At 46.5% G+C, this 25,991-nt stretch overlaps 1 protein-coding gene across 7 annotated transcripts in view; it reads right to left on the bottom strand.

The window, feature by feature from the left end:
* LOC309584635 (ubiquitin-associated protein 2-like) overlaps positions 1-25,476 on the bottom strand; it is a 206,048-nt gene extending 180,572 nt beyond the window's left edge. For 6 of the 7 annotated variants that reach the window (XM_082300774.1, XM_082300773.1, XM_082300772.1 and 3 more), the window contains exons 1-4: positions 25,342-25,472; positions 19,393-19,470; positions 18,419-18,529; positions 575-728 (exon numbers count right to left, since the gene is read on the bottom strand). In XM_082300774.1, coding sequence (XP_082156900.1) covers positions 575-728; positions 18,419-18,529; positions 19,393-19,470; positions 25,342-25,440 — 442 coding nt within the window. In that variant the 5' untranslated portion in view covers positions 25,441-25,472. Of the gene's footprint in view, positions 1-574; positions 729-18,418; positions 18,530-19,392; positions 19,471-25,341 lie in introns of all 7 variants that reach the window. The other variant, XM_082300776.1, reaches the window with a different exon arrangement.
* Positions 25,477-25,991: the final 515 nt, after the last annotated feature.

Genomic DNA, 25,991 nt, shown 5'->3' on the forward strand with positions numbered 1-25,991 from the left:
TGTACAATGTATTTTTGCACCTGCATAAGCTGTAGAAAAATTTTAAACATTTCAACCCACAAAGAACTTTCTGTGTTATAGAAACTCACCTTTGGTTGGCTTATGAGTAACATATGCTAGAGAGTAATAATGATCCCAGTCTTTTCATTCCCCTTATAAAAAGATGAGAACATCTTCAGGTTCTCCCAATCATAAAAGGAGATGTAATCAAAGCTGGATAATTTTTTCATTAAAAGAAAAAAAAGTGTATCAGCTGTGCAGCAACATACTTGCTTCTCAAGCAGTTTTACAGAGAGTCAATTCTAAAACTTAAAAAAGAACATCAATTTGTACAAGATCAATTAATCAAAAAAGGACAGAAATTTAAATTTAGTGTCTTTGGATAAACACAGACCATCCCAAAACCAAGTCACAGACAGATTGAGCATACCTGTTGCATAAACAGGTTATGATCCCTTCAGTGCTGAGGTATAGCTCAGACAGACTTTACTCCATTAAGCATTTGCTCTTAACTCAGCCAGTTTCAGCTGCAAGAAAAGTGTCTGAATCTTTAAAAATGAACCCTTATACATACACTCTCGGCCACGGCTGCCTCCTCTTCCCCGTCTGTTGGAACTTCCCCATCCACGGCTCATTTCTCTGTCCCCTCGTTTCTCTCTGTTCTCTTTGTTTTCCAAACCTTCTTTTCCAAGGTTTTTCTTCTTTCCCCCTACAGTCTCCCAAGAAGTCTATTTGGATAGAATAGAATTAGATACAAAAGTCAAAAAGGAAGAGACAGCTCTCAATGCATGCTTCTACCTCACATCCCTCCAGTTCATGGGAAAAAAAGAGCCATACATACATATTACACTGATACAAATGGAAACATAAGTTGTATTTTTTGAAAGAAATGAAAAAGAAACAAGTTTTAAAAGTTGGATTTTCTTATGAAATGCGAGAATCCTAAATATTTCTGGCTATAACGGACTTTTACTAGTTCAAGGAAGCCTAGATATGACTACAACACAGAAAATCTGCAAAGCAAGCAAGTTTCCCTCTCAACTACCTCCATAAATATAGCAAGGGAGCACGTACAGAGCTATCCTTTTCTCCAAAGGAAATGAAAAAATGCTTATAAGTATCACTGAACAATAGACTGCTGAGAGTAAATACACAGCCGGGGGGAACCTCTATCCAGATGTACTAGAATTCAAGCACCAAGAGACGGAATGGCAAAACAATAACTTGGGAAAAGTGAAGCTTTAACTTTAATATTAAATTCCATCTTAAAAATAAATTCAGGGATCATATCAGCTCTATAGAAATTGAAAATAAAACAATTAAAACACTTGTCAAGAATAGCACAGCAACTCATATTATGCAATTTCACAGTTAGTCGATTGAGCTGTTAGCTGCAAAGGAAAGAAGAAAAGTATTATTTGCAAACCATTAAGATGGCAGATAGGTTTATGTATATGCCACCATCTCTAGGAGCTTTTAGCCTAGGTAAGGTATTTGAGAGGTAAAATTGCATATGCAAATGAGATGGCATCAACTGTGAAGCACTACAAAAAGCCATGACTTCTGACAGGCACCTGCATTCAACAAAAAAGGTTGGCTATCAATAGTTTCAGGTCCTGTCCTAGCTCTTCTCAATTCAGACAACAGCAACTCAGCAGCCCTCACAAGGTAGGCAATGACCAGATAGTCCAAGATGCCTATAATTGAGGAAACTAATTCCATTGAGAAAGCAGGTAACAAAGCAGTTTACAAGTATAAACTCAATGTTTCAGTATCTCCTTTGAGACAACAAGTACTAAAAAAAAAAAATAATTCTCTTTTTTTTTTTTACATTATATAGGTGAGAAAGAAGGCTGAAATAACTTTTCAATTTCATCCCCAGTATAGAAGACTATATCATCATAAACCAACTTAGGAGAAGCACAGACAGAACAGATTAAAAGTACAAAACTCTGTGTTTGAGCAACACCGCATTATTTGTGAGGCAGAAACTGTTTCCCCCAGTAACTATCAAATGGCTTCATCTGCCATAGTCTGTGTAACTGTATTATGCATTAAAACACTCCTAGAGCTTTAGCTATTTCACAGAAGAAAAAAAAAGAACCTGCACTGACAACTGAAGAACCAAATCTATAAATTTCAGAATGCACTACTATTTTACTGATGGGCATGGTGCCAAAAATCTTGAACCATCGAAAGAAATACCAAAAACTGGATGAGTCTGCAAAGCTGAAGAGGAAGCAGACTCTCCTTAGTCCTAGTTTTTTTTTTCCTGTTAAAGAATTTTTCCCATATGCATGTGGCTAGGGGACAAATGGCTGTGCTTAAGGAAGACAAAGGACCTGGCTGCTCTTTTCATTTCACCTGGGGGTGTGGGCAGTTGGGTCTCAGTGTTCCGAGAGAGAAGAGCTGCTGGTTCTTTTTCAGCTGCTTTTCTTTCTGCTCGAAAAAACACCGGGATCCCAAAGCCGCTTTCCCTGCCCCGCTGGAGGCCGGGCCGTGGCCGCCCTGCCCTGCCGTTGCTTCGAGCCTTCGCTTTGTTGTAGCCGTGCTCGCCCTGCCTGCCTAGACCTCTGGGGGGTTCCCCGCTTGGATATATCGCGTCTGCCACCCGGGATTTGTGCTTGACCCTGATGCTCCAGCCTGCTGTTCCAGCCCGCCGTTCCAGCCTGCTGTTCCCGAGAGTCCAGCCGGACACCGGGGCCAGCTGCCCAGGGCTTTGTGAAGCCTTTGTTCCATCCTTCCCCGGGACCCCAGACCACCGGTGCCGCGTGCTTCCCGAGCTCGCTCTGGAGCGCCCCCTGCAGCCGCAAGGAAACCATCGCACCTGCCTGGCTCACCGGGAGCCGCCAGCACCCCTGCCGGCTGCAAGCAGAACTGCACCCAAGGGGAAAAGGGCCCGACAGCCGAAAGGCTGGGACTGGGTTTGTGATTGTTTGCTGTTACTGCCGTAGTTATTGTTGTTTCTTTGACTGGTTATATATATAATAGTAAAGAACTGTTATTCCTATTTCCCACATCTTTGCCTAAAAGCCCTTGATTTCAAAATTATAATAACTCAGAGGTAAAGGGGTTACATCTGCCATTCCAAGGGAGGCTTCTGCCTTCCTTAGCAGACACCTGTCTTTCAAACCAAGACGGAGCCCAACCGTGGGGCATGAGGGCATTAAGAGAGAGAGGGGGAAAAAAGAATAACAGTTCCTGGATAACTTAATTTTGTGTGCTGGATATAGGAACCTTGCTAGGCAGCACTATGTGGTCTACTTTACCCTGGTTTGGGTGCCAGGTGGTCGTGGCTATATTCTTCCCCTTTGCAGCTCCTTACCTCAACATGGGTCCTCTGACTAAGGCTATTGTTGTTGTTATCCAGTTTGCGCTATGGGTCGAGAAAGTGAGGAATTCATGGGGTTTTAACTTCCTCCGGAATGTGGACACATGGATAAAGGGCTATCATACACTAAGTGCATGTTTTTGGGGTTATGTTAAAAATGGTACCTTCTGTGAGGAAATGACACCAGGGGAAGTTTTCTCCCAACCCCTCAACCAGTTCTTTGGGCCTACCCCACCAATTTTCGAAGGGTTTAGATTCCCTCTGAGTACTAACTAACTGCTGCTGGTAGGCCTACTCTATTTAGCACTCAGGGATAAGTTGAGATTGGCTTGGATAACTACCCAGACACTGGCCCCAGAGACTAGAGATCCTACCCCAGAGCCTGATCCTACCCCAGAGCCCGATCCTGCCCCGGAACCTGACATGGCCCCAAACACCAGAGATCCTAGCCCAGAGCCTGACCCAGCCCCAGAGCCTGACAAAGCCCCAGACACTAGAGATCCTGCCCCACAGCCTGACCCTGCCCCACAGCCTGATACCACCCAACAGCCCACCTCAGAAATGGACTACCCGAACTGGGTGGGGGTACTGCTGAAAGGGATGCAGGAGATGCGCCAGGAGATATGCCAGGAGATGGGCCAGGTGCGCAAGGGGATATGCCAGGAGATGAGTCAGGTGCGCCAGGGAATATGCCAGTTGCTAAGGGAATACATCTCCCCAGCTAGTGAAAACCTCTCTCCCTGCCCCAAAGAGGATGAGTCCGATGGTGCAGCAGTGGAACCCACGGATGTTACAACCGTCCAGGTTCCAGCTGAACCACAAGGATAACCACAGCCAGCAGCAGTCACCCCTGTGCAACAGAGGAAGTGTAAGACCAAATCAGTATGACCAGTTAATGATGATGGGGAACCAGGGTCCTCACAACCAGCAGGAGAGCCAGAGCCAGAAATCATCACTGAGCCCCTGTCGTATGACAGTCTCCGTGGTATGCGAAAAGGCATTGTGCGAAGGGGGCATGAGCCTTATACAACCTGGCTGCTTCGGGTTTGGGACCTTATGGGCACAAGTGTGCAACTGGATAGTGGTGAGGCAAGGTATCTGGGATCGTTGACCCAGGACCCAGGTGTGGACCAGATATTTGTGAGGGAGCCAGGGCCCCTTTCTCTCTGGGAGCAGCTCTTAATGAGTGTGAGAGAAAGGTTCATTCACAAAGAAAGAATGCAGGAGTACCATCATAGAATGCAGTGGAAGACACTCAAGGAAGGGATCCAGCAGCTAAGAGAGGTGGCAGTATTAGAGGTACTCTTTGGGAGGGATGGACAGCATGATAATGACCCCGATAAGGTCAGGTGCACAGGACAGGTGATGTGGAACCTGGCAAAGCTAGGGCCACCGCAATACACCACCTTCATTGCAACAATTGATGCTGAAAATACCCAAGAAACAGTGGGCTCTGTTGCCAACAAGCTCAGGAATTATGACAGTATGGTCAATGATCCGCTGAAAGCTCATGTCTCTGCTGTGGTCCACGACCTCAAAGAGGAGATGAAGGAGATCAGGGAAGAGGTGAGGAAGATCAGTGTGGCACCAGTGCGAGTCACTTGCCCCCAAGTCAGAGCCCGTCGTCCCCCTGCTAGAGAGAGAGGGTACACCCCATGAGCTGAGCTGTGGTTTTTCCTGTGTGAGCATGGGGAAGACATGAGAAGGCGGGATGGGAAACTCACCTCTGTCCTGGCAGCACAGGTGTGTGAACTCAAGGAAGGAGACACAAACCGAGGGGGTTCCGCTAAGGTGAAAGTAGCCTCAGCCTCCCATGACCGAGCTGCCAGGTATTACAGAAGGGAGGATGATATGTCAGATCCCCTTGAAGGGACATTGAGCATGTAGGCCCAGGGAAAGAATGATAACCAGGCTAGAGGGGCCCTGCCTCTAGCCAGGGAGAGGCACGAGAGAACCGGGTTTTCTGGACGGTGTGGATTCGATGGCCTGGCACATCAGAGCCACAAAAATATGATGCATTGGTTGATATTGGGGCACAGTGTACTTTAATGCCATCGGAACATGTAGGGGCAGAACCTGTATCCATCGCTGGGGTGACCGGGGGATCACAGCAGTTGACCCTTTTGGAAGCTGAGGTGAGCTTGACTGGGAAGGAGTGGCAAAAGCATCCGATTGTGACTGGCCCAGAGGCCCCATGTATTCTGGGCATAGACTTCCTCCGGAATGGCTATTACAAACACCCGAAAGAACTCAGGTGGGCATTTGGGATTGCTGCTGTGGAGGCAGAGGCCATTAGGCAATTGAACACCCTGCCTGGACTATCTGAGAATCCTTCTGCAGTTGGGCTCCTGAAAGTGGAAGAGCAACGAGTGCCAATTGCCACCTCGACAGTGCACCGTCGGCAGTATAGGACAAATCGAGATGCTGTGATCCCCATCCACAAGATGATCCGCGAGCTGGAGAGCCAAGGGATGGTCAGCAAGACCCACTCACCCTTCAACAGCCCCATCTGGCCTGTGCGCAAGTCTGACGGGGAATGGAGATTGACTGTGGACTACCGTGCCTTGAATGAAGTGACTCCACCGTCGAGTGCTGCTGTGCTGGACATGTTGGAGCTATGGTATGAGCTAGAGTCCAAGGCAGCGAAATGGTACGCCACTATTGACATTGCTAATGCATTTTTCTCCATTCCTCTGGCAGCAGAGTGCAGGCCTCAGTTTGCCTGCACCTGGAGGGTGTGCAGTATACCTGGAATCGACTGCCCCAGGAGTGGAAGCACAGTGCCACCATCTGCCATGGACTGATCCAGGCTGCACTGGAAAAGGGTGAGGCCCCAGAACATCTGCAGTACATTGATGACATCATTGTGTGGGGAACACCGCAACAGAAGTGTTGGAGAAAGGAGAGAGAATAATCCAAGTTCTCCTGGAAGCTGATTTCGCCATCGAGAAGAGCAAAGTCAAGGGACCTGCCCGAGAGATCCAGCTCCTGGGAGTAAAGTGGCAAGATGGATGATGTCAGATTCCCAATGAGGTCATGAATAAGATGACAGCAATGTCGCCACCGACCAACAAGAAGGAAACACAAGCTTTCCTAGGCGCCATAGGTTTCTGGAGAATGCACATTCCCGAGTACAGCCAGATCGTGAGCCCTCTCTACCTGGTTACCTGCAAGAAGAACGATTTCCACTGGGGCCCTGAACAGCAGCAAGCCTTCTCCCAGATCAAGCAGGAAATCGCTCATGCCATAACCCTTGGACAGTCAGGACAGGACCAGAGGTGAAGAACGTGCTCTACACTGCAGCCGGGAGCCATGGTCTGACCTGGAGCCTCTGGCAGAAGGTACCTGGTGAGACTTGGAGCCGTCCACTGGGATTCTGGAGCCGAAGCTACAGAGGGTCTGAAGCCAACTACACTCCCACAGAGAAAGAAATCTTGGCAGCTTATTATACTAGTTTGAAAACAAACCAGTAGGAGGCACCAAGTCAGAATAACAATTTAATGGAAATTAAAGAAAAGGAAAAAAAGTAAAAGAAAACACTGGTTCAAACTGACAGAGTCAAGATACAACCTGAGTCCCTGTTAGGCAGGGTGGTGGTAGCAGTCTGCTAGAATGGTGGCTGAAGTCCTCTGAAGCGGTGATCCTATAGTAAAGGGGTCTGCTCTTCCTCAGAAAGTCCAGTGGTGGCTGTGTAGCTCCTGTCCTCTGGAAATCCAGTGGAAAGGGTTGTCTCTGGTGTTCAGAGTCCCAGATTATATCCATGATGGGATCCTTGGTTCCTCCCTCTGGGTGGAGCATCTCACAATGGGGTAATGAGTCATGAGGCCAAGTGTTGATCAGGCTCATTAACAGAAGATAGTCTGGAGGGAGTTATCTCTGAGTCATGCGGCAGGACAATGATGGGCCATTAACAGAAAGATAGTCTGGGGGGAGGAGGCAAGGAAACACTGCCCCACCGGATTTCAACAGCTCATGAGGATGGTAATAGAATACACTGCAAGCCAGGACACTTATGAAAGAGTCCAAGCTGCCTCAGAAGTAATCGGCACAGAGGCACAACTCCTCCTGGCGCCCCGACTACCGGTGCTGGGGTGGATGTTCAAAGGAAAGGTTCCTTCCATGCATCACGCCACCGACGCTACTTGGAGCAAATGGATTGCCCTCATCACGCAGCGTGCCCAAATTGGAAACCCGAATCGCCCTGGGATCTTGGAAATAATTACGAACTGTCCAGAAGTTGAGACTTTTGGTTATCTTCTGAAGAAGAAGAGGAGCAGGTGACGCATGCCAAAGAAGCCCCACCATATAACAAAGGAGCTACCAGAGAGTGAAAGACAATACGCCCTCTTCACTGATGGTTCCTGCCGAACTGTAGGCGCTAGTCGGAAATGGAAAGCCACTGTATGGGGCACTACACGACAAGTTGCACAGGCTACTGAAGGAGAAGGTGGATCGAGCCAATTCGCTGGACTCAAAGCTGTTCAATTAGCTCTGGACATAGCTGAAAGAGAGAAGTGGCCAAAGCTCTACCTCTACACTGATTCATGGATGGTGGCCAATGCTCGGTGGGGTTGGCTGGAAAGGTGGAATAAGGCAAACTGGCAGCGCAGAGGAAAACCAATCTGGGCTGCTGAGGAGTGGAAAGGCATTGCCACTCGGGTAGAGAAGCTATCCATGAAAGTCCGCCATGTAGATGCTCACATCCCCAAGAGCCGGGCTAATGAAGAACATCGTAACAACAAACAGGTAGATCAGGCTGCGAAAATCGAGGTGTACCAGATTCACTTGGATTGGCAACATAAAGGAGAGTTGTTCCTAGCTCGATGGGCCCATGATGCCTCAGGCCATCAGGGCAGAGATGCCACCTATAAGTGGGCACGAGACCGAGGGGTGGATCTAACCATGGACAGTATCTCCCAGGTTATCCATGACTGTGAGACATGCGCTGCGATCAAGCAGGCCAAACGGGTAAAGCCCCTGTGGTATGGTGGGCGATGGTCCAAATACAAGTATGGGGAGGCCTGGCAGATTGATTACATCACACTGCCTCAAACACACCAAGGCAAGCGCTATGTGCTCACAATGGTAGAAGCCACCACAGGATGGCTGGAGACCTACCCTGTGCCTCATGCTACGGCCCGGAACACCATCCTGGGCCTTGAAAAGCAAGTCCTTTGGAGGCATGGCACCCCTGAGAGAATTGAGTCTGATAATGGGACTCATTTCAAGAACAGCCTTATAAACACCTGGGCTAGAGAACATGGCATTGAGTGGGTGTACCACATCCCTTGCCATGCACCAGCAGCTGGGAAGGTTGAGCGGTGTAATGGATTGCTTAAAACCACCTTGAAAGCACTGGACAGGGGGGACTTTCAAAAACTGGGAGGTGCATTTAGCAAGAGCCACCTTGTTAGTTAACACCCGAGGCTCCACCAGCCGAGCAGGCCCTGCCCAATCCGAACCCCGACAAACAACAGACGGGGATAAGGTTCCAGTGGTGCACATGAGAGGTATGCTTGGAAAAACTGTTTGGGTTAATTCTGCCTCGAGCAAAGACAAACCCATCCGTGGGGTTGTCTTCACTCAGGGACCACGTGGCACCTGGTGGGTGATGCAAAAGGATGGAGAGACTCAATGCATACCTCAAGGGGACCTTGTTTTAGGGTGAACAACCCATGGCTCTGTACTTGTATCAGTATCTGCATATATATATGTATATAATTAGGACGATGCATGTATGTATATGGTTAAAGGGATTAAGTTTCATGTAACATGTTAGTATGGGAAAAATTCGGGATGGATAATGTTGGGGTTTTAGGAGTTCTCCATTTTCTTTTTCTCTTAAAGAATTTTCCCCATACATGGTGCTAGGGGACAAATTACTGGGTGTTTAAGAAAAACAAAAGACCTGGCCACAGAGAGAGGGGTCCAACTGACTACTCTCTTTCACCTGGGGTTATGGGCTGTTAGTTCCCGGCGTTTGGACGGAGAGAGAGGCTGGAAGGAATTCGTCAGCACAGGAGGCTTCTGCTTTTTCGGCTGCCTTCCTTCTACCGGAGAAATCCCGGGATTCCCAAGCCCACCTTTCCCTGCTGTTGGGTTCTGGGAGTTCCCCTTCTGGGTTTTTTTCCCTCTTGAGGAATTTTCCCCATATATGTTACTGGGGTGAGAAATTCCTGGGTACTTAGGGAGGACAAAAGACCTAGCAATTGAGGGTGTGGTCCAACAGGCTATTCTCTTTGACCTGGGTGTGGGGGCAGTTAGTGCTTGGTGTTCAGACAGAGAGAGAGGCTGCTGCCATCTCATCAGCACTGCAGGCTTTCTGCTTTTGGCTGCCTTCTTTCTGCCAGAGAAACCCCAGGATTCCCAAGCCCGCCTCTCCCTGCCCCCACTGCTGCATTCGAGCCTTCGCTACTCTGTAGCCCCTGCTACTCTGTAGCCCCTGCACGTCCTGCCTGCTGAGACCTCCCAAGGTTTCCCACCGCAGCTCCGGAGTTTGATCCATCTCCTCTGCCACCCAGGATTTGTGCTCGTCCCTGCTGTTCCAACCTGCTGTTCCCGAGGGTCCAGCCGGACACTGGGATCAGCTGCCCAGGGGTTTGTGAAGCTTCTTTGTTCCATCCCTTCCCGGGATCCCAGGGCACCAGTGCTGCATGCTCCCCGAGCTCGCTCCAGAGCGCCCCCTGCAGCCACGGGGGGAACCATTGCACCTGCCCTGCTCACCGGGAGCCGCCAGCGCCCCTGCTGGCTGTGAGCAGAACTGCACCCGAGGGGAAAGGGCCTGACAGCCGAGAAGGCTGGCACTGGATTTGTGGTTCTGTTTGCTGTTACTGCCATAGTTATTCCTGCTTGTTTGCCTTGTTATACATATATATATATATAAAATAGTAAAGAACTGTTATTCCTATTCCTCATACCTTTACCTGAAAGCCCCTTAATTTTGAAATTATAATAATTCGGAGGGAAGGGGGTTGCATTTTTTTTCATTTCAAGGGAGACTCCTGCCTTCCTTGGCAGACATCTGTCTTTCAAACCAAGACACCTGTCCCTGCTGGGAGTTGGGCTGCGGCTGCCCTGCCCCCGCCATTGCTTCGAGCCTTCGCTATACTCTGTAGCCCCACACGTCCTGCCTACTGAGACCTCCAGGGGTTCCCATCGCAGCTCTGGAGTTCGATACATCTCATCTGCCACCCGGGATTTGTGCTCGTCCCTGCTGTTCCAGCCTGCTGTTCCTGAGGGTCTGGCTGGACACCGGGATCGGCTGCCCAGGGGGTTTGTGAAGCCTTTGTTCCATCCCTTCTCGGGATCCCAGGCTGCCATTGCCGTGTGCTCTCTGAGCTCGCTGAGTGGTGCCGGAGACTGGAGCTCGCGCGGCTGAGCAAGCTCCCGCAGGTAAGACAGCCTTGGAGTATGAGGCTGCAACTCGTCTCCTAGCCAGTATCCTCTCTAAGAGAGGCGAGACTGTAAAAGATCGAGATCTCTATGCCCTAATAACGTGGGACCGGGAACAAGGGTTTTTGAAATGCACTTCGCTTTTGTTTTCAACCGAGAAGTGGTGGGAAGTTGGAAACAGACTATGGGAGTTTACAATTGAGAGTGGAAAAGAAGGTAAAGAAGCTAAAGCTCTCGGATTAACATGGAGAGCTGTGACTAATACCCTCACAGAAATGAAAGCAGAAAGGAAGGTGGCCGCAGCAGCCATGGAGGCGCTGGGGGATGGTGGCCCCGGAAAAGAAAGAGAGGGGGGGCTCACAGAGTGGCGGCCGGAGGCCAGGGCGGAGTCCAGGGTTGCGCAATTCTTCGGGCTGACCGCGGGTCGACCGATGAAGGGGACGTCATCGCCTGTACGCTCGCTGCGGGAGCTGCTGGACCCGGCAAGGAAGGAAGTTACCCCGCAGAAGCCTGAGGGAAAACTGAGAGCAAAGGTGGAAGCAGAGCCTCCCGACTCTGGGGGCAGGGCGCAGGTGAGCAGAGGAGAAGCCAGCAGTCCTAAAGCCCGGCCGAAAATGGCAGCGTGCCACCCCCCTCTACCAGACAACGGATCATCGTCCGACTGCGAAGCAGCCTCTACAGCTTTGTCTCCTGGGGAGGCAGCCAGCCAGGGCTGCCGGGGGTCAGCCCCAAGAGGAGGAGAAGCACTGAGAGATGATGCATGAAGTAATGAAGAAGCTTCCTGAATTGTCTACGCGTCAGGACGCGCTGGAGCCTAAGGCTCATGAAACCACAGCATCAGCACTGTGGTGTCCCGTGGACCCACCGGTCAAGACGGCCACCATAATTCCTCCGTTCCTGTTGGGAGAACTGGGCACAGGGCCTACGGCCCTTCCCTCCCAGCAAGAGGAGGTGCAGCCCTTGCCTCCGTCAGCCCCGAGGGCGAGGACTGATCCATTGCGAACGAGATGGAACGGAGTTGTCTGTAACGCAATCGTTGAAGGAGATTGGCAAGCCGTAGATGCCCTAGCCTGCCCTGTACTGATACAGGGGGACACCACAAGGTGGGAACCCCATGGTTGGAAGATCTTGCAGCAAGCAAAGCAAACGGTCACCACGCACAGCTTACGGTCCAAAGCTACATGGAGCATCCTGCAGTTTATCTTTACAGCAGATGTCCTGTGTCCTAATGATTGCATCAGCATCACACAGTTGTTGTTTACTCCTTCTCAGTTCCTGCTCTAGGAGCGAACATGGAAGCGGCTAGCAAAGGAAGAAGTTAGCAAACACCAAGGTGATACGCAAGACCCACTGTATGTGATCCAAGCCGACATGCTAACTGGAAGCGGGGCTTATGGAGCGACGGTGACGCAGCTGACCACGCCCAAAATCATTCATCAATTGTCACAGACTCTTACCCACAAAGCCTTGTTGTCAGTACCCGAAGTCTCCGCCATATGCAGCGGAGCGGCAGGACACATAGAGCCTTTAGTCAGTCCATGGAACACCCCCATCTTTGTGATCCCAAAGAAGTCAGGAAAATGGCGCCTCCTTCATGACCTTCGACAAGCGAATGCACGCATGCAAACTATGGGGGTGCTGCAACCTGGGCTACTGGCTCCTACAATGATCCCAGCGGGATGGCAAATCACTGTAATTGACTTAAAGGAATACTTTTTCACAATCCCACTGCATCCAAAGGACACAGAATGTTTTGCCTTTACAGTGCCCACAAAGAATCGCAGTGAGCCTACTAAGAGCTACGAGTGGGTTGTCCTGCCCCAGGGGATGAAAAATTCCCCCACGCTGTGTCAGCTATATGTTGACTGGGTGCTATGTCCTATTCGACAATGCTATGCAGAAGCATTCATCTACCATTACATGGATGACATCCCGATAGCTACTGCCACAGAGTTCCCAGATAAAGAGATGCAATGGGTCAGAGAACAACTGCATGAGACTGGATTAGAGATCGCCCCCCAGAAGATCCAGCGGACTGCACCATGGAAGTACCTGGGCTGGCTCATATCAGACTCACAAATTAGGCCCCAAAAGATCGAGCTAAACACAGAAATCTCCACGCTCCATGATGCGCAATGGCTGCTAGGAGATCTGCAATGGGTCCGCGAAGTCGCAGGAATCACGAACGCTGACCTCGCCCCCTTCCTGCCATGGCTACATGGGACAAATGCTGCCGAACCTCGGGAATGCTACCCAGACAAAGCAGCAGCTCTCACCAAGGTTGCAGATAAGCTGCGGCACGCATGGGTGTCGCGCAGAGGAGTCCCACTCACCATCCTCATCACCCTGATCGGCACAGCAGGTTCACATGACATCATCCACCAATGGCAAAAGAAAAAGGGGGAGGACATCCAGATTCTCGAATGGATCTTCCCGCCGACTCAGCCACACTTCAGACTGCAGTCCAGGGTAGAGATGGTAGCGCTTTTAATCCGAAAGAGTCGCGACCGAGTGGTGGAGTTGGACAGCAGGGAGGCAGAGGACATCAGTATACCGGTCCGGACAGGGGACTTGGAGTGGATGCTACGCCATGTGGAGGCACTGCAAGAGGCTCTGCTCGGATTCACTGGCGTGGTCCATAACAAGTGCCCACAGGGAAGGCTGGCGCAGCTGCTGGGGCGCTATGAGTGACTGAACCGCCTGTTGAATGTAGATCGGCCAGTACTAGGGCGCACGGTGTTCACGGATACAGGGAGGAAGATGAAGCAGGCCTCCTGTGTGTGGAAAGAGAACGACCGCTGGAAGACTTATGTCATAGCGGGAGAACCGGCTGACAGCTTGCAAACACTCGAACTGCACGCCGTGATACAGGCCTTACAACAGTGGTCAAAGGAACTGGCGAATGTAGTCAGCGATTCCCTATATGTCATTGAAGTAGCCCAACAGATCCATGATGCAGAAATCCGGTGTACTAACAACGAACATTTGGGCAGACTGCTTATCACGTTGCAACATACCCTGCAACAACGGACACACCCCTACTGTATCCTGCACATTTGGAGCCACCAGTGGAACATTGGGCTGGGAGAGGGCAATGCCCGTGCAGACGAGGCGGTGACCTGTGCCCCCATAGTGCATCTCCTGCCCGCGAGCATTTTCGAGCAAGCCAGATGTAGCCATGATTTGTTCCACCAAAACGCAAAATCCCTGCAGAGACAGTTTAGGATCCCGCTGATAGATGCGAAAGGAATAGTGCAGGCTTGTCCCCGCTGTAGCCATCACGGCCCTGGGTTAGGTGTGGGGGTTAACCCCAAGGGTTTGAAAGCCCTCAAACTCTGGCAAATGGACGTCACTCACGTCCCCGAGTTCGGCCGACAGCGCTATGTCCATGTAATAATTGACACCTTTTCACACTTCCTGTAGGCTACTGCTCAGACAGGAGAGAAGGCATTGCATGTGGAGCGGCATCTGCTCTCTTGCTTCGCAGTAATGGGGGTACCCAAAAAGAGCAAAACGGACAATGGGCCAGCATACACCAGCGGTCGCCTAGCAAAATTTATGCACCAGTGGGGAGTAGAACATATCACGGGGATCCCACACTCACCCACCAGTCAGGCAGTGGTAGAGAGAGCCCATCGTACACTAAAGGAATATCTGGGCTGACAGAAAGGGGGAGAGATGGAGCCAAGTAAACAGCTAAGCAAAGTGCTGTTTACATTGAATTTCCTCTCTCTGGCCAGGGATAGGGAGGAGCCTCCAGTGGCAATCCATCATCAGACGCTTTGTAGGGGAATCGAGCAGGCTCTTCCAGGAACAAGTGTTTTGCACCGTAACCCTCAAACGGGGTTGTGGGAAGGTCCCAGCCCAGTGCTATTCAACGGCTAAGGATATATGTGTGTTTCCTCCCCAGAGGGACCACTGTGGGTGCCCAGCAAGTGGTGCTGTGCTACGCATGCAGGACCCCGAAGGCGCAGTCAGCATCGGCTCCTGAGGAAAGTAACCCCACTACTACAACAGCTGGAACACTGGGACCCCCGTCCCAAGAAGCCTGGGGAGAGGCTGCAGACGTGGCTGAGTGAGGGAGCTGGGAACTTGCCAGGTCCACCACTCTCTGTAGTGGGGGAAACAGCGAGACCCTGTGGCGAATGTAGCAACTGCCCTGGGTGGTTGCTAGTGACTTGCGGTGGTTGTCGGCGGATCCTCTGGATACACAATCTAACGTTAGAAAGTGGGTGGTATACGTGCCCGCCTTGTGCGGACCGTGATCGAAGGTGGAACCAAGAAAGGGAGTTGCATAAATTCTTGGGTATAGCACCAGACCCAGAGGTAGAGTGGGGAATTGTTTTTGACTGTCTTGAGACAAGGGCATTGGCGGACATCTCTGATCGGCTGTCCATCCATTTAGACCGAGTGAAGGCAGTACGGAGTGTGGCAGTGTTAGGGCGAGAGTGTAGCACACAGGTTCGTGTCCCACGGCAGCATGTGGTGGCCCCCGAGCGCTGAGAAGCGACAAAGCAGTGCTGGGCCTGCAAACATTCTGAGAGGTTTGCTTCTCGTAAGCATCCTAGCAGTGTCCCATGCAATGTTGACAGCAATACAAAAGAGACAAAACATGTGGGTCACCCTAGCTAATTTAACTGGGCAAGACTCCATGTGTCTGCACCTGACCACACCAGGGGACCCATTCCGCACCTGCTTAATTGGAGTCCCATACTTTAACCTGCAAGACTTCCGAGGGATGCTAGACAACAGCTCACTGATAGGGAATGCCACAAACAATGGCAAGTGTTCAGGGCTGATCGGACTCAAGCCTGTGCACCAGTGTGCCTGCTGGCAAGCTGCATTCTTGAAAAGCATCAGTGTCACTATGGGGACACCAGAAGAGTTAGATCTACTGGGTTCCACAAACCAAACTGGGGATGGTTACATGATATTTGAGCCACCCACTACTGGTCAATTAAATGTTAATAGACGCCTTTGGGCCACTGTCGACCCTCTTGCAGACTGGTTTCTGGGAAACGACAAGTCCGAAGCAATTTACTACCAAATCAACCTCACAGGTCAAGCCCCAAAACGCTTCCCCAGTGGTACATTCTTAATATGCGGGGACCGCGCATGGAATGGGGATCCCGCCAGCCCACATGGGGGACCGTGCTACTTAGGGAAACTCACCCTGTTCCACCCAAACCTGCATCAAGTCTTAAATATCACCCACCGCACTGACACCAGGGTGCGGCGTTCAGTCCATGAGCTCAAATGTGAAGGGACTGAAGAGCCCATCTTTTGGAGTCATGGTATAATTTGGCTAGCATCTATGTTTCTACCTGGTGCTTCAGCGGCTAGGGCGCACGCAACATTACACAAACTTGCTTGTTGAGAGAGAGACGAACTAAACATAACTTCGCAGATGCTTGACGAGCTAAGCGCAGATGTTACTAGTGTTAGGCATGCAGTATTACAAAATAGGGCAGCCATCGATTTTCTACTATTAGCCCACGGCCACGGCTGTGAAGATTTCCAAGGTATGTGCTGTATGAATCTTTCCGACCACTCTGTCTCAATTCACAAGCACCTCTCCGACCTCCAGAGGGGCCTGCGCAACCTTCGGGAGACAGACGACCCTATTGGGGATTGGCTTAAGGATCTGGGTATCACCGGATGGCTGCGTACCTTGGTAGTAGAAGGCTGCCGATTGCTATTTGTAGTTATAATAGGCTTAATAGTATTTGGGTGCATTTTTTCCTGCGTCAAAGCAGGGCTGCAAAAGATTATCAACCAGGCCTGGGTTGCCCAAAAAGAAAATGGGGGATGTGTAGAGGGATTCCTTATGGAACAAGGGCATATGATACCCCCGGAAAGATTGGACAACCCAGGGTTGCTGAGGGATAGGCCCTAAGACTAGGGAAAGCCCCTGAACAGGCCCCTGGCTGCAGGCAGGCCTGGAAAGCACCTGGCTACAGGCAGGCCTGAGAGTCCTTGGCAAGTTATACACTGGCCAGCTCCCCCGCTGATTAGAGGCTGTCTAGAGGGACTGGATGTGAATCTTTGCAAAAGTAGATATAAGTTGGCATAGTTGAACAATAAAGGGAGAACGATGCTTAATCGTATTGGTGTACATGTTGTTTATCCGGCCAGCTCTCCGGACTCGGTCCTTCGCATACATATAATAGTAAAGAACTGTTATTCCTATTCCTCATATCTTTGCTTGAAAGCCCCTTAATTTTGAAATTATAATAATTTGGAGGGAAGGGGGTTGCATTTTTTTTTCATTTCAGGGGAAACTCCTGCCTTCCTTGGCAGACACCTGTCTTTCAAACCAAGACACACAGTTAAAGTGTTCTGGAGTATAACGGCCTTCAAGTTGGAGGCCCACAAATTTGCATAAAGAATAAGTTTATTCACACTCTGATGAGAACCCCTTCTAATTAATACTCCTTCCTTCTTGAGTCCTTCAAGTTCTCTGTGTTTGAGTTGCATTTTTGTCTACAAAGTGCAGTGGGTTCAGAGGGACTTGTCAAAAGAGCAATATATGGATGTGCTGCTTCTAATTGATAAATGAGTTCAGAAAGTTTCTTCCATGTCATGATCACTTATAAAAAATTTACTAAAGTAAGGAAGCATTTAAAATTCTCTATTAGTCAGAAAACTATTTTCACATAGAAAATGGCAAATGTGAGAAGTACAAAAGAACACAAAACCAGCACATTACCAACACAGATTTAATCATGAGATGCTCTCTTCTATTCCCAACTTGACAGTTTGTTCAGTATTATATATTTCTGTGTTTTAGATGACCTCAACTCTGATAAATGAAAAGGGGATAGAAAAGAAAATTCTCTCAGTCAGTATGTGTTCTAGATTTAGGGTGTGGGGGGGGTGGGTTTCTTCATTAACAATAAGATAGCCCACACATCCTGACAAATCACAGGAAATACTGAATGTTCAGCATTAAGAAAGAAAGTGCAGGTTTCTTTCCCAATTTAGATGAGATGGAATCTAGCTTTCTGTCTTGAACAAACTGTAAGAAGTCCCTCCAGCAAAAGCTTGAGCTGCAGCAAGACATTTTCCTGGTATCTCTTGAGATAGAAAATTGCTCTGTGCAACATTCTAAGCAACATTATTTGTTGTTATATACACATTGTTTAGTCTCCTCTTTCTGGTTTTCAATGAAGCTAGGCAAATGAACAACAGTGAAAGGATATTTGTATCCTCTTTTGCCATTAGTAGTGCTGTCAATGCAACTTTCACATGTGGAAACCTCCTCCAAATTCAATACTGGCAATGCAAACCTACATAAGCTGCACAACTTAAAATATCTGCCTGCGCTTTAAGTTTATAAAGATTATCCTTTGTGGCAAACACTTAGACTCAGGTCTCATGGTTGGGAAGTGCTACAAACATTGGAGTAAAAAAAAAGGCCTGTCTGACAGAGCAATGATTTCTGCTGCAGAGTTAAAATTATTGTATGTAAATGAAAACCAAAAGATTCTGCAAGAGACCAACTGAACACCCACAACATTTTCAAGGCTCAGCCTAGTCTAAGGTATGCATGCAGCAGAAAAGCTGTCCTGGTCTCCATTTCCTTCAAAAGAATTTGGAGGCATGGAAATTGAAAGCTTCCAAAATGCGACTTTCCCAATCACTTCTAAGAAGTGGAAACAAAAAGAACAGCTTAATAGGAAAGTAAAACCTTACCGTGTCTGAACTTCCTTCCAGCAATATGTTAATTGCTCTGTTCATGTCCCCATTACAATCATGTAGTGCCACTATGCACTCATCCTGGTTTTTCCCCGTCACTTCCATAAGCTGGCAGTAAGAGTCAGACATGTTAAAATATTCAAAATATCTTTGTAAGAAAATAAGAGTTAGTACCACCACAGATTCAAAAAAAGTGCATAGCTACTGTGTCAGAGCAAACTAAAATCCTAAATAAAGGTAAACAAATTAAATGATAATCAAGAAAGCACTCTCTCACTTTTTTTTCCCCTTTAACTTCATGCTTGGAGATTTCCTTTGCAGAACTTAATTCTTATCCTTCCCACCAGCACAGCTACAGGCACTATTGATGAGGGTACTTTGGCTTCAGGAAGTACAAAACTTCACGTCTGGCACATCACCAAAACAAGTTTATAACAACAAAAAGCACTTAATGCTTCAGAGGAGGTTTTACAAAGGAAAAGTCAATAAAGCTGCATACACAGCTCTGGGAGGTCAAATTATTTTTTTAAATAATATCTCAATTTACCTTTAAGCTATGATTCTATAATTTTTACTTTTCCTGAAAAATGGCCAATATATCGGCAAACTCAGTTTACACAGGTAACATTTTTCCCATGTGCATGTACACGTGGACAACCTGAATGCAGTCTTTATTCTGACAAGTATTCAATTAGGACCATACTAAAGAGATATAGTCTGGAAGAGATCAGCACAGACGAGTTTTGGCTTAAAGGCCAGAGGAAAATACACCAGTGTAACCATACAGTCATAGCTATATTACCACACAACTTCTTGAAAACAGACTTTACAGGGCAATAAGAGCACCTTTTTCTAGTTAAAGTTCTATCCTTGTGAAAAAGGTTTAATCTAAATCAGAAACATGCTCTAGCTCCAAAACGCAAGTCAGCATTGTTGCAGGGCATAAAAACTCTGTATCATAAGAAACATACTTGTTTCACTTTATCTTCAAAATCTGTGTCATTCTTATCGTAGATCATCTGAGCAAGTCGAATCTGTTCTGCTGTTGCCTGAAAAACAAACATCCAATAAAGTACACAAAATTTAACTATATTTTTTTAAAGTATCTCCTAGTTACCACAATCACAGAATATGCAGAGTTGGAAGGGACCCACAAGGATCATCAAACTCCAACTCCTGGCCCTGCACAGGACACCCCAACAATCCCACCCTGTGCCTGAGAGCATTGTCCAAACCCTCCTGGAGCTCTGTCAGCCTTGGGTCATGACCATTGCCTGGGAAATCTGTTCAGTGCCCAACCACCCTCTGGGGGAAGAACATTTTCCTGATATCCAGCCTAGCCCTCCCCTGACACATCAGGCCATTCCCTCAGGTTCTGTCACTGGTCACTAGAGCATCGCTATATTTTTTTTCTCTCAAGATTCTCAAAAAGAACATACACAACAAGCACAGTGGCACTACAGGGAAAGGATTAACATCTCCTCTATGCCCATTTTATAGTTAAAAAGTTAGCTAGAACAGAAGCAATTTCAACATACTCTATTGTGTTTGAACCACAGTTAAAGCTCACCATATAGACAAGACAACCATATAATAGAATTTACCACAGAAGCTTACACTTTGATATTACTTTTATTTAGTATCTACCACTCCAGAGATAATTTTATCATAACAAACTGACAATGCTATTTCTAAATTAACCACATCTCTGATGATCCCTGTTCACATCGCCTTCCATGCCTCTTTAATAACCACCTGACTGTAGTTTTATGAGCACTTAGAGACTGAGTCATGCCTCAAGATTCTGCTCATGAACAGCTGCACTTTTTTTTTTTATAACTGAATACTAGTCTCTGAAAACTGCTAAAAAAATCTTGCTCTTGATGAAATATTTAGTGTTTCTGTAACATTTTTGGACAACAAATCCATGCTGGCAACTTCTCCAAAAGCTGAAAGACTAAAATGAATGGATGTATAGGAATCCAGAGTACCGAGAATATTTCTCTGTCTGTTTTTAAGGGTTCTTACCCCCCTGAACAACACTGTTTTAACCTCCAACCTTGGAAAAAATTACCAACGATCAGACAAGAACTAGAAAATACAGTGGTGTGACTTAGGTGATAGACTACTATGTAAGATTGTCACAGGGTGAAAAATTTAGAGGTTTTGGGCTTCTCTTTGTAGTAAATAGATAAGAGTAAGAAATATCAAAATGGAGGATTGTTGTTGTTCTCTAAACCTTCTTCTCCTTCTTCTACTACTCCATGTTCTGCAGTAAAAGTAGTTTGGAATGACTGGATAGAGAATTCCGCAGTTTCTGCCCATGTTACTGAATAATTGGTAGGAAAGTGAAAATAATATACGTTTTTAGTAACTATTGGCTAAATTATCTTTAAAAGGCTGTGTAAATCTTGATAATTAGATCCTTTACTCCTGCTTTCTGTGCTCTATGCTGTACCTGGGTCACGCTAGTGGCTCTGTTCCTCTGATAAGACTTAATAAACAACTATCCGGCAGCATTGAAACTCAAGGAAAAGTCTCGGTTTATCTTTGAAACTCCTTGCAAGGACTTTTAGAAAATTCTCTCCCATCAGGAGGGATTTGATTTATGGCATGGTTCAGTGTCAGGATGCAGTAGAGCCATAAACCCAAATAGGCTATGGCTACCCTAAAGAGAAAACTACTCAAAAACATTAACGGCACATCTTACAGGCCACTCTTCATAGTGCAGCATCTGCAACCTACTTGAACTGCACTCCCATGAAAATACCAAAGATAACTATATGCTACATGAACTTAGACCTCATTTGATTTCTGCTCAAACAGAAGAGGCTATCTCATGCTAGAGAAGGCTGATACTGAAGAGAGCCAGGACCTAAAATGCAAGTTGATGTACTGCAGAAGACTTCATTATTGAGAAGGGGACCACATCATCCCCCAAAATTCTTGACAGAAAGGATTCATCCTAGGCAGCCTCACTTCACAGGATACCCACATGAAATTCTGTACCTCACAAGTTCAGACTTAATCAGTCTCAAACTGCTGCACTTTTGGAGTTTACCACAAATGCAAGCTTTAGAGGAGATCGCCAAGCGTAAATCCTGAGTCTAAAAAATTACTCCACCATAAAACACCAGCTGCTTATTTGCTGAGAAGTTACTGCAGCTGTCCCAGTTCCTTGAGGGAAGTAATATTTGCTTTGCTCAATGTTCCAAGACAACCAGCATTTGTAACTGTCCTAGGTGACCTAGATGATCCAAAAAATCTCGTGTATTTCATATCTTCTCCATGCCAACCTGCCCAAGATTATTAGTCTCTTTAAGACCTGACAACCCAGAAAGTGGAACTTGTGTGTTTTACCCCAGTTCAGGGAAAGGAGGGGGGCTTGGTCCTTTTAAAAACAGGGAATGCAAACGAAATGAGCTCTCTTTTGTTCTCTCTGGACTCCCCAGGGGGTTGCCTCGGGCAGCTCTCCTAGTCACAACCCAGAAAGCTGCATTTCACAATCCGAAGCTACTTCAGAGCAGATTTTGCAACACCTTTGCCACAGCTGCCTGCTGTTTCACCAAGGAGGGGTCGGGACCCTTTCTCCATGAGTTTTTCAGCTGCTACCCCAGTTCCAGCCACCTGCCATTTGCCAGGGAGGAGCCAGACCCACTCTCCACAAGTTTTCTGGCTGCTGCTCCAGTTCCAGCCATGCCAAGGAGGGGTCAGACCCTGCAACTGCTGGGAAGTTTCTTCCAGCGTTTCAGCAGCATTGAAGCCTTTTGGACAAAAATAGGGTTTTTTACAGGTTTTGCTTTGTCCCTGTCCCCATTGGTTGTTGTTTGAGGGAGAAGGGAGTTCTGGGACTGCAGACTCAGTTGCTGTGTTGATTTTCCTTTGTTCTCTCTCTCTGCCAGTGGTCCAGAGGAGGGGGCTTCTACACCATCTTGTCTTTGTCCTCTAGGCCATGTGGGCTGCTATGGCTGCCATCATCTTGGGAGGAGGGGGCTTCTCCACCATCTTGTTTTCTTTGTTCCCAGGAGGACAAGGTGACTCAGCACTTTTGTATCTAGTGGTTATTGCTGTTTTTTCTTTTTAGTAAACTGTTATTTTTTCACTTATATCTTCTCGCATTCATTTCTCCTTATTGGTGAGAGTGGTTAAAACTATGGGAAGGTAACTCATTGTGGAGTCACCACCCCATATAATTGTCTTAAACTAAGACAGTAACAGAGTTAAGTACTCTGCACTACTTCCCATTTTTAAAGCGTCATGCTGACAGCTTCATATGCCAGTCAGTAACACAAGAGGAGAGCCTGCTCTGGAATTCCCTGTGCCAGCCCTGGTGCCACCCTCCACAAAAACTTCCCAGGTCAGTGCAGTGCTCTGTGTGAAGGAGCTTGCTCTTGGTATCTATTGAGAGCTCAGCAGAGAGCAAAAATAAAAGGTCTCCTGGTTTCAGAAATTAAGTCCTGATGATCCATCTTCTTGCTCTGACTTCAGCCTCCTCATGCCCACAGCAACTTCTTAGCTAGTGAAGAGATTTCCTTTAAAGATATCCAGAGTACAAACATTCAGTGTAATTTCTATAGAGACATGATGGGATATTTGACCAGAAACAGGAAACCATTAAATTCATTTCTTCTGTAAACCAACTTTTTTCACGTCCATGTTAGAAGACAAAGATATACAAACTTTATAACACTATCAAATTAGTAACAATATCTTTAGTTTTCCTGTGTAAGGAGAAAGCTTAGAAGCACAAGCAGGTGCAATTTCACTAACATTTATGCCAGTTGATTGCACACAGATAGAACTGAAGATTCAGAAGGAAAAAATAAAACAACAAAATCCCACAAGATGTGTTTACTACACAAACACCAAATCAGTGTCACAAAAAGTTTTGCTTTTTCTCCCCCAGTGAGTGTTTCTTCTTCAGTTTTAAGGCACTATTGTTACAAGTGACATTATAGTATCCTATAAAACAGTATAATTAAGTTTTAATTGCAACTAAGAAAATGGTAGCATCTTAAGACAGCTAGAACTTTACTCAACCTTACAAGATACATTATCTTTGCAGCATAACAGAGTAAAGGAAATTTTTAACAACTTCAAACTACCAGAAAACAGAAGTGTACAAAACACAAAGTGACAGTAATAGGCCCGGATCTTAAAATAAAATAGTATATTTATTATCCAGAAACAATGAAAAAGAACTGTGATGTAATTTCTTAAGTAACTTAAATGATGTTCAATGTGACTATGACAATGAAATCTCCATTTGAGAAAGCAACATTATTCTACATTCAAAAAATGAATCAGTGGTAATTGAACGGTATCATCCCACATGTTTTTGTTGATCTGTAAAGCATAAGAAGGGAGGTTCATCTGATCTAAACAATAAAAATATACGGTACACTAAAACATATCTGCTGTATATTAAATAACCATATTTTCCACTGAAATGACCAAACCAATATCTATTATGCAAGAGGTAGATTAAATGGAAAAAAATACAGAAAAAGGTCTAAGACTTAATGCTTAAAATCAATGAATCACATCAGTTGCAAATATACCCTAGTGATAGTCAGTGCAACTTCCCACTGAGAGTACGTCCCATCAGAGTAGCTGCTTAGGGCCAGACAAAGATCCCACAACCTCTCTAATCCATGACAGTGATCATGATAAACAATTTTTTTTCCTTTTAACAGCTGGAATTTCCAGTGTTCCAACTTGTGCCATTGTCTCTGAGGCTGGCTTCACCTTTTCTATACCCTTTCATGAGGTATCTGAATAGAAGACAACCTGGCCTTGCCTTCTTAGGTATGAACAAATCCAGTTCCCTCAGTCATCACTCATTCATCCTGTACTCCAGCCTCTCAACCATCTTCACAGCTCCTCACTGGACTTGCTCCCATTTGCCAATGTCTGCCTTGTGTTAGGGAACCCAAAACCGGGCATGGTACTCCACTGCTGTCTTGCAAACATCAAAAAAGGGGAACCCATCACTTCTGTCAACCTGCTCATTATACTCCTGCACACTTACTTGTTATAAAGCAAAAACAAATTCAACTTCATTTGTTGAAAGTCACTTTCTAAATCCACACATTAGCATGAATCACCACTATGCAAAGCACTGTAACACAAGGAGATAAGGGCTTGAGGTCACATAATTAATATTGTACAAAGCAGAAGAGGCCCTCCATGTTAAAGATCAGTGTAGAAAATAAGACAATTTCCCAGGGGAGCACCTCTAGACTGAGAATTGAGGCAATTCTTGAATTGAATCAAATTTTGAAAAGTACCTGACAAGAGAATAACAAGTTGCCAGAAACAGACATTTTGCACTCTAACTTAACACAACTTAACTACTCTGCTGCTGAGAATCAAGACAATGGGGTAAAAACTTAATTTCAATCTTGCAGATACTCAAAATAACTTCAGTCTGCTAGTGGACGACCATCTTCATATTTCACTTTGTGAAGGCACTGCACAAGAAGTTTAGGATTTTGTGGCTTGTAAATATGCTGAATCATGCTGTAGAACACAACATGGATCTAACAAAGCTTTTCCCACCCACCCAAATTCCTCTATTGACCAGAAATTTTCTAGCATCATGAAGCTGGCATATGAAAGAGCTGAGCTCTGAAGACACTAAGGTAACAGGACAGAAATCCTGACAGGGATAGGCATAGAATTCCTCACTCATGGGAAATGTTGCTGAAGAACACAAAGCTCCTTGAGAGACAAGAATACAGGGACAACTTAATGCTGTGCTGGATAACTAAGCAATTAAAGCAAGATATCGAACAAACAGACTTTTCCAAATAAAACCATAGCCCCCCCATCTTTTCTCAGTTTTTACTGACTTAGGGAAGAAACATATCATTGCATGCTCATTTTCAACTCAAAGAAGATTATATAGTAGCACGTACCTGTACTACTTGTTTCTGTGGTTGTGTTGGCTGAGAGGTTGAAATTTGCATTTTGTCCCTAGTGCCCCGGGTACGTTCACTGCCCACCGAAGTCATCATATACAGTATATACAAAATAATGTATGTACAAAATAGAAAATCTGAAAGGAAAAAAAGAGTTAAGGCAGGGTACTGATTCAATACCCCAATAATATACAAATGTAGTAGATTGAACTCTTCCTGCCTTTACCACAAACTCTATACAGACTCCTGAGAAAGCAGCTTCAATACACTATTAGTGGATTTATTGCAATCTTTATAGTAAAGGGGTAAATGAAGTGGATAAAAAGCATTTTTGTCAGCTGACTGGGATCTGTCTAGATCTCTACTTCCAGACAACATCTGTATCTCACAGCTTTTCCCAGTTATTTAACATATAGACTTTTCTATCTGCTACTCTGCTGAAATTCCAGCTCCAGCTAGATCATTCCTTAAATTTTTTTAATATCTGCTGTCTTGTTTTGATGCCTAGAATTTAACCACTCATACCCACTCAGAATGCTAACAAAAAAGTCACATTCACAAACCAGGCCGTTCCTTTCTTCTCTATAATTAAACTGCTTTCCTGCACATATACATGAAGTCATAGACAATGCCCACTCTACTTCCTA

Source organism: Coloeus monedula (genome assembly GCF_965178545.1).
Source record: "Coloeus monedula genome assembly, chromosome: W".
In the NCBI taxonomy this organism is placed as follows: Eukaryota; Metazoa; Chordata; class Aves; order Passeriformes; family Corvidae; genus Coloeus; species Coloeus monedula.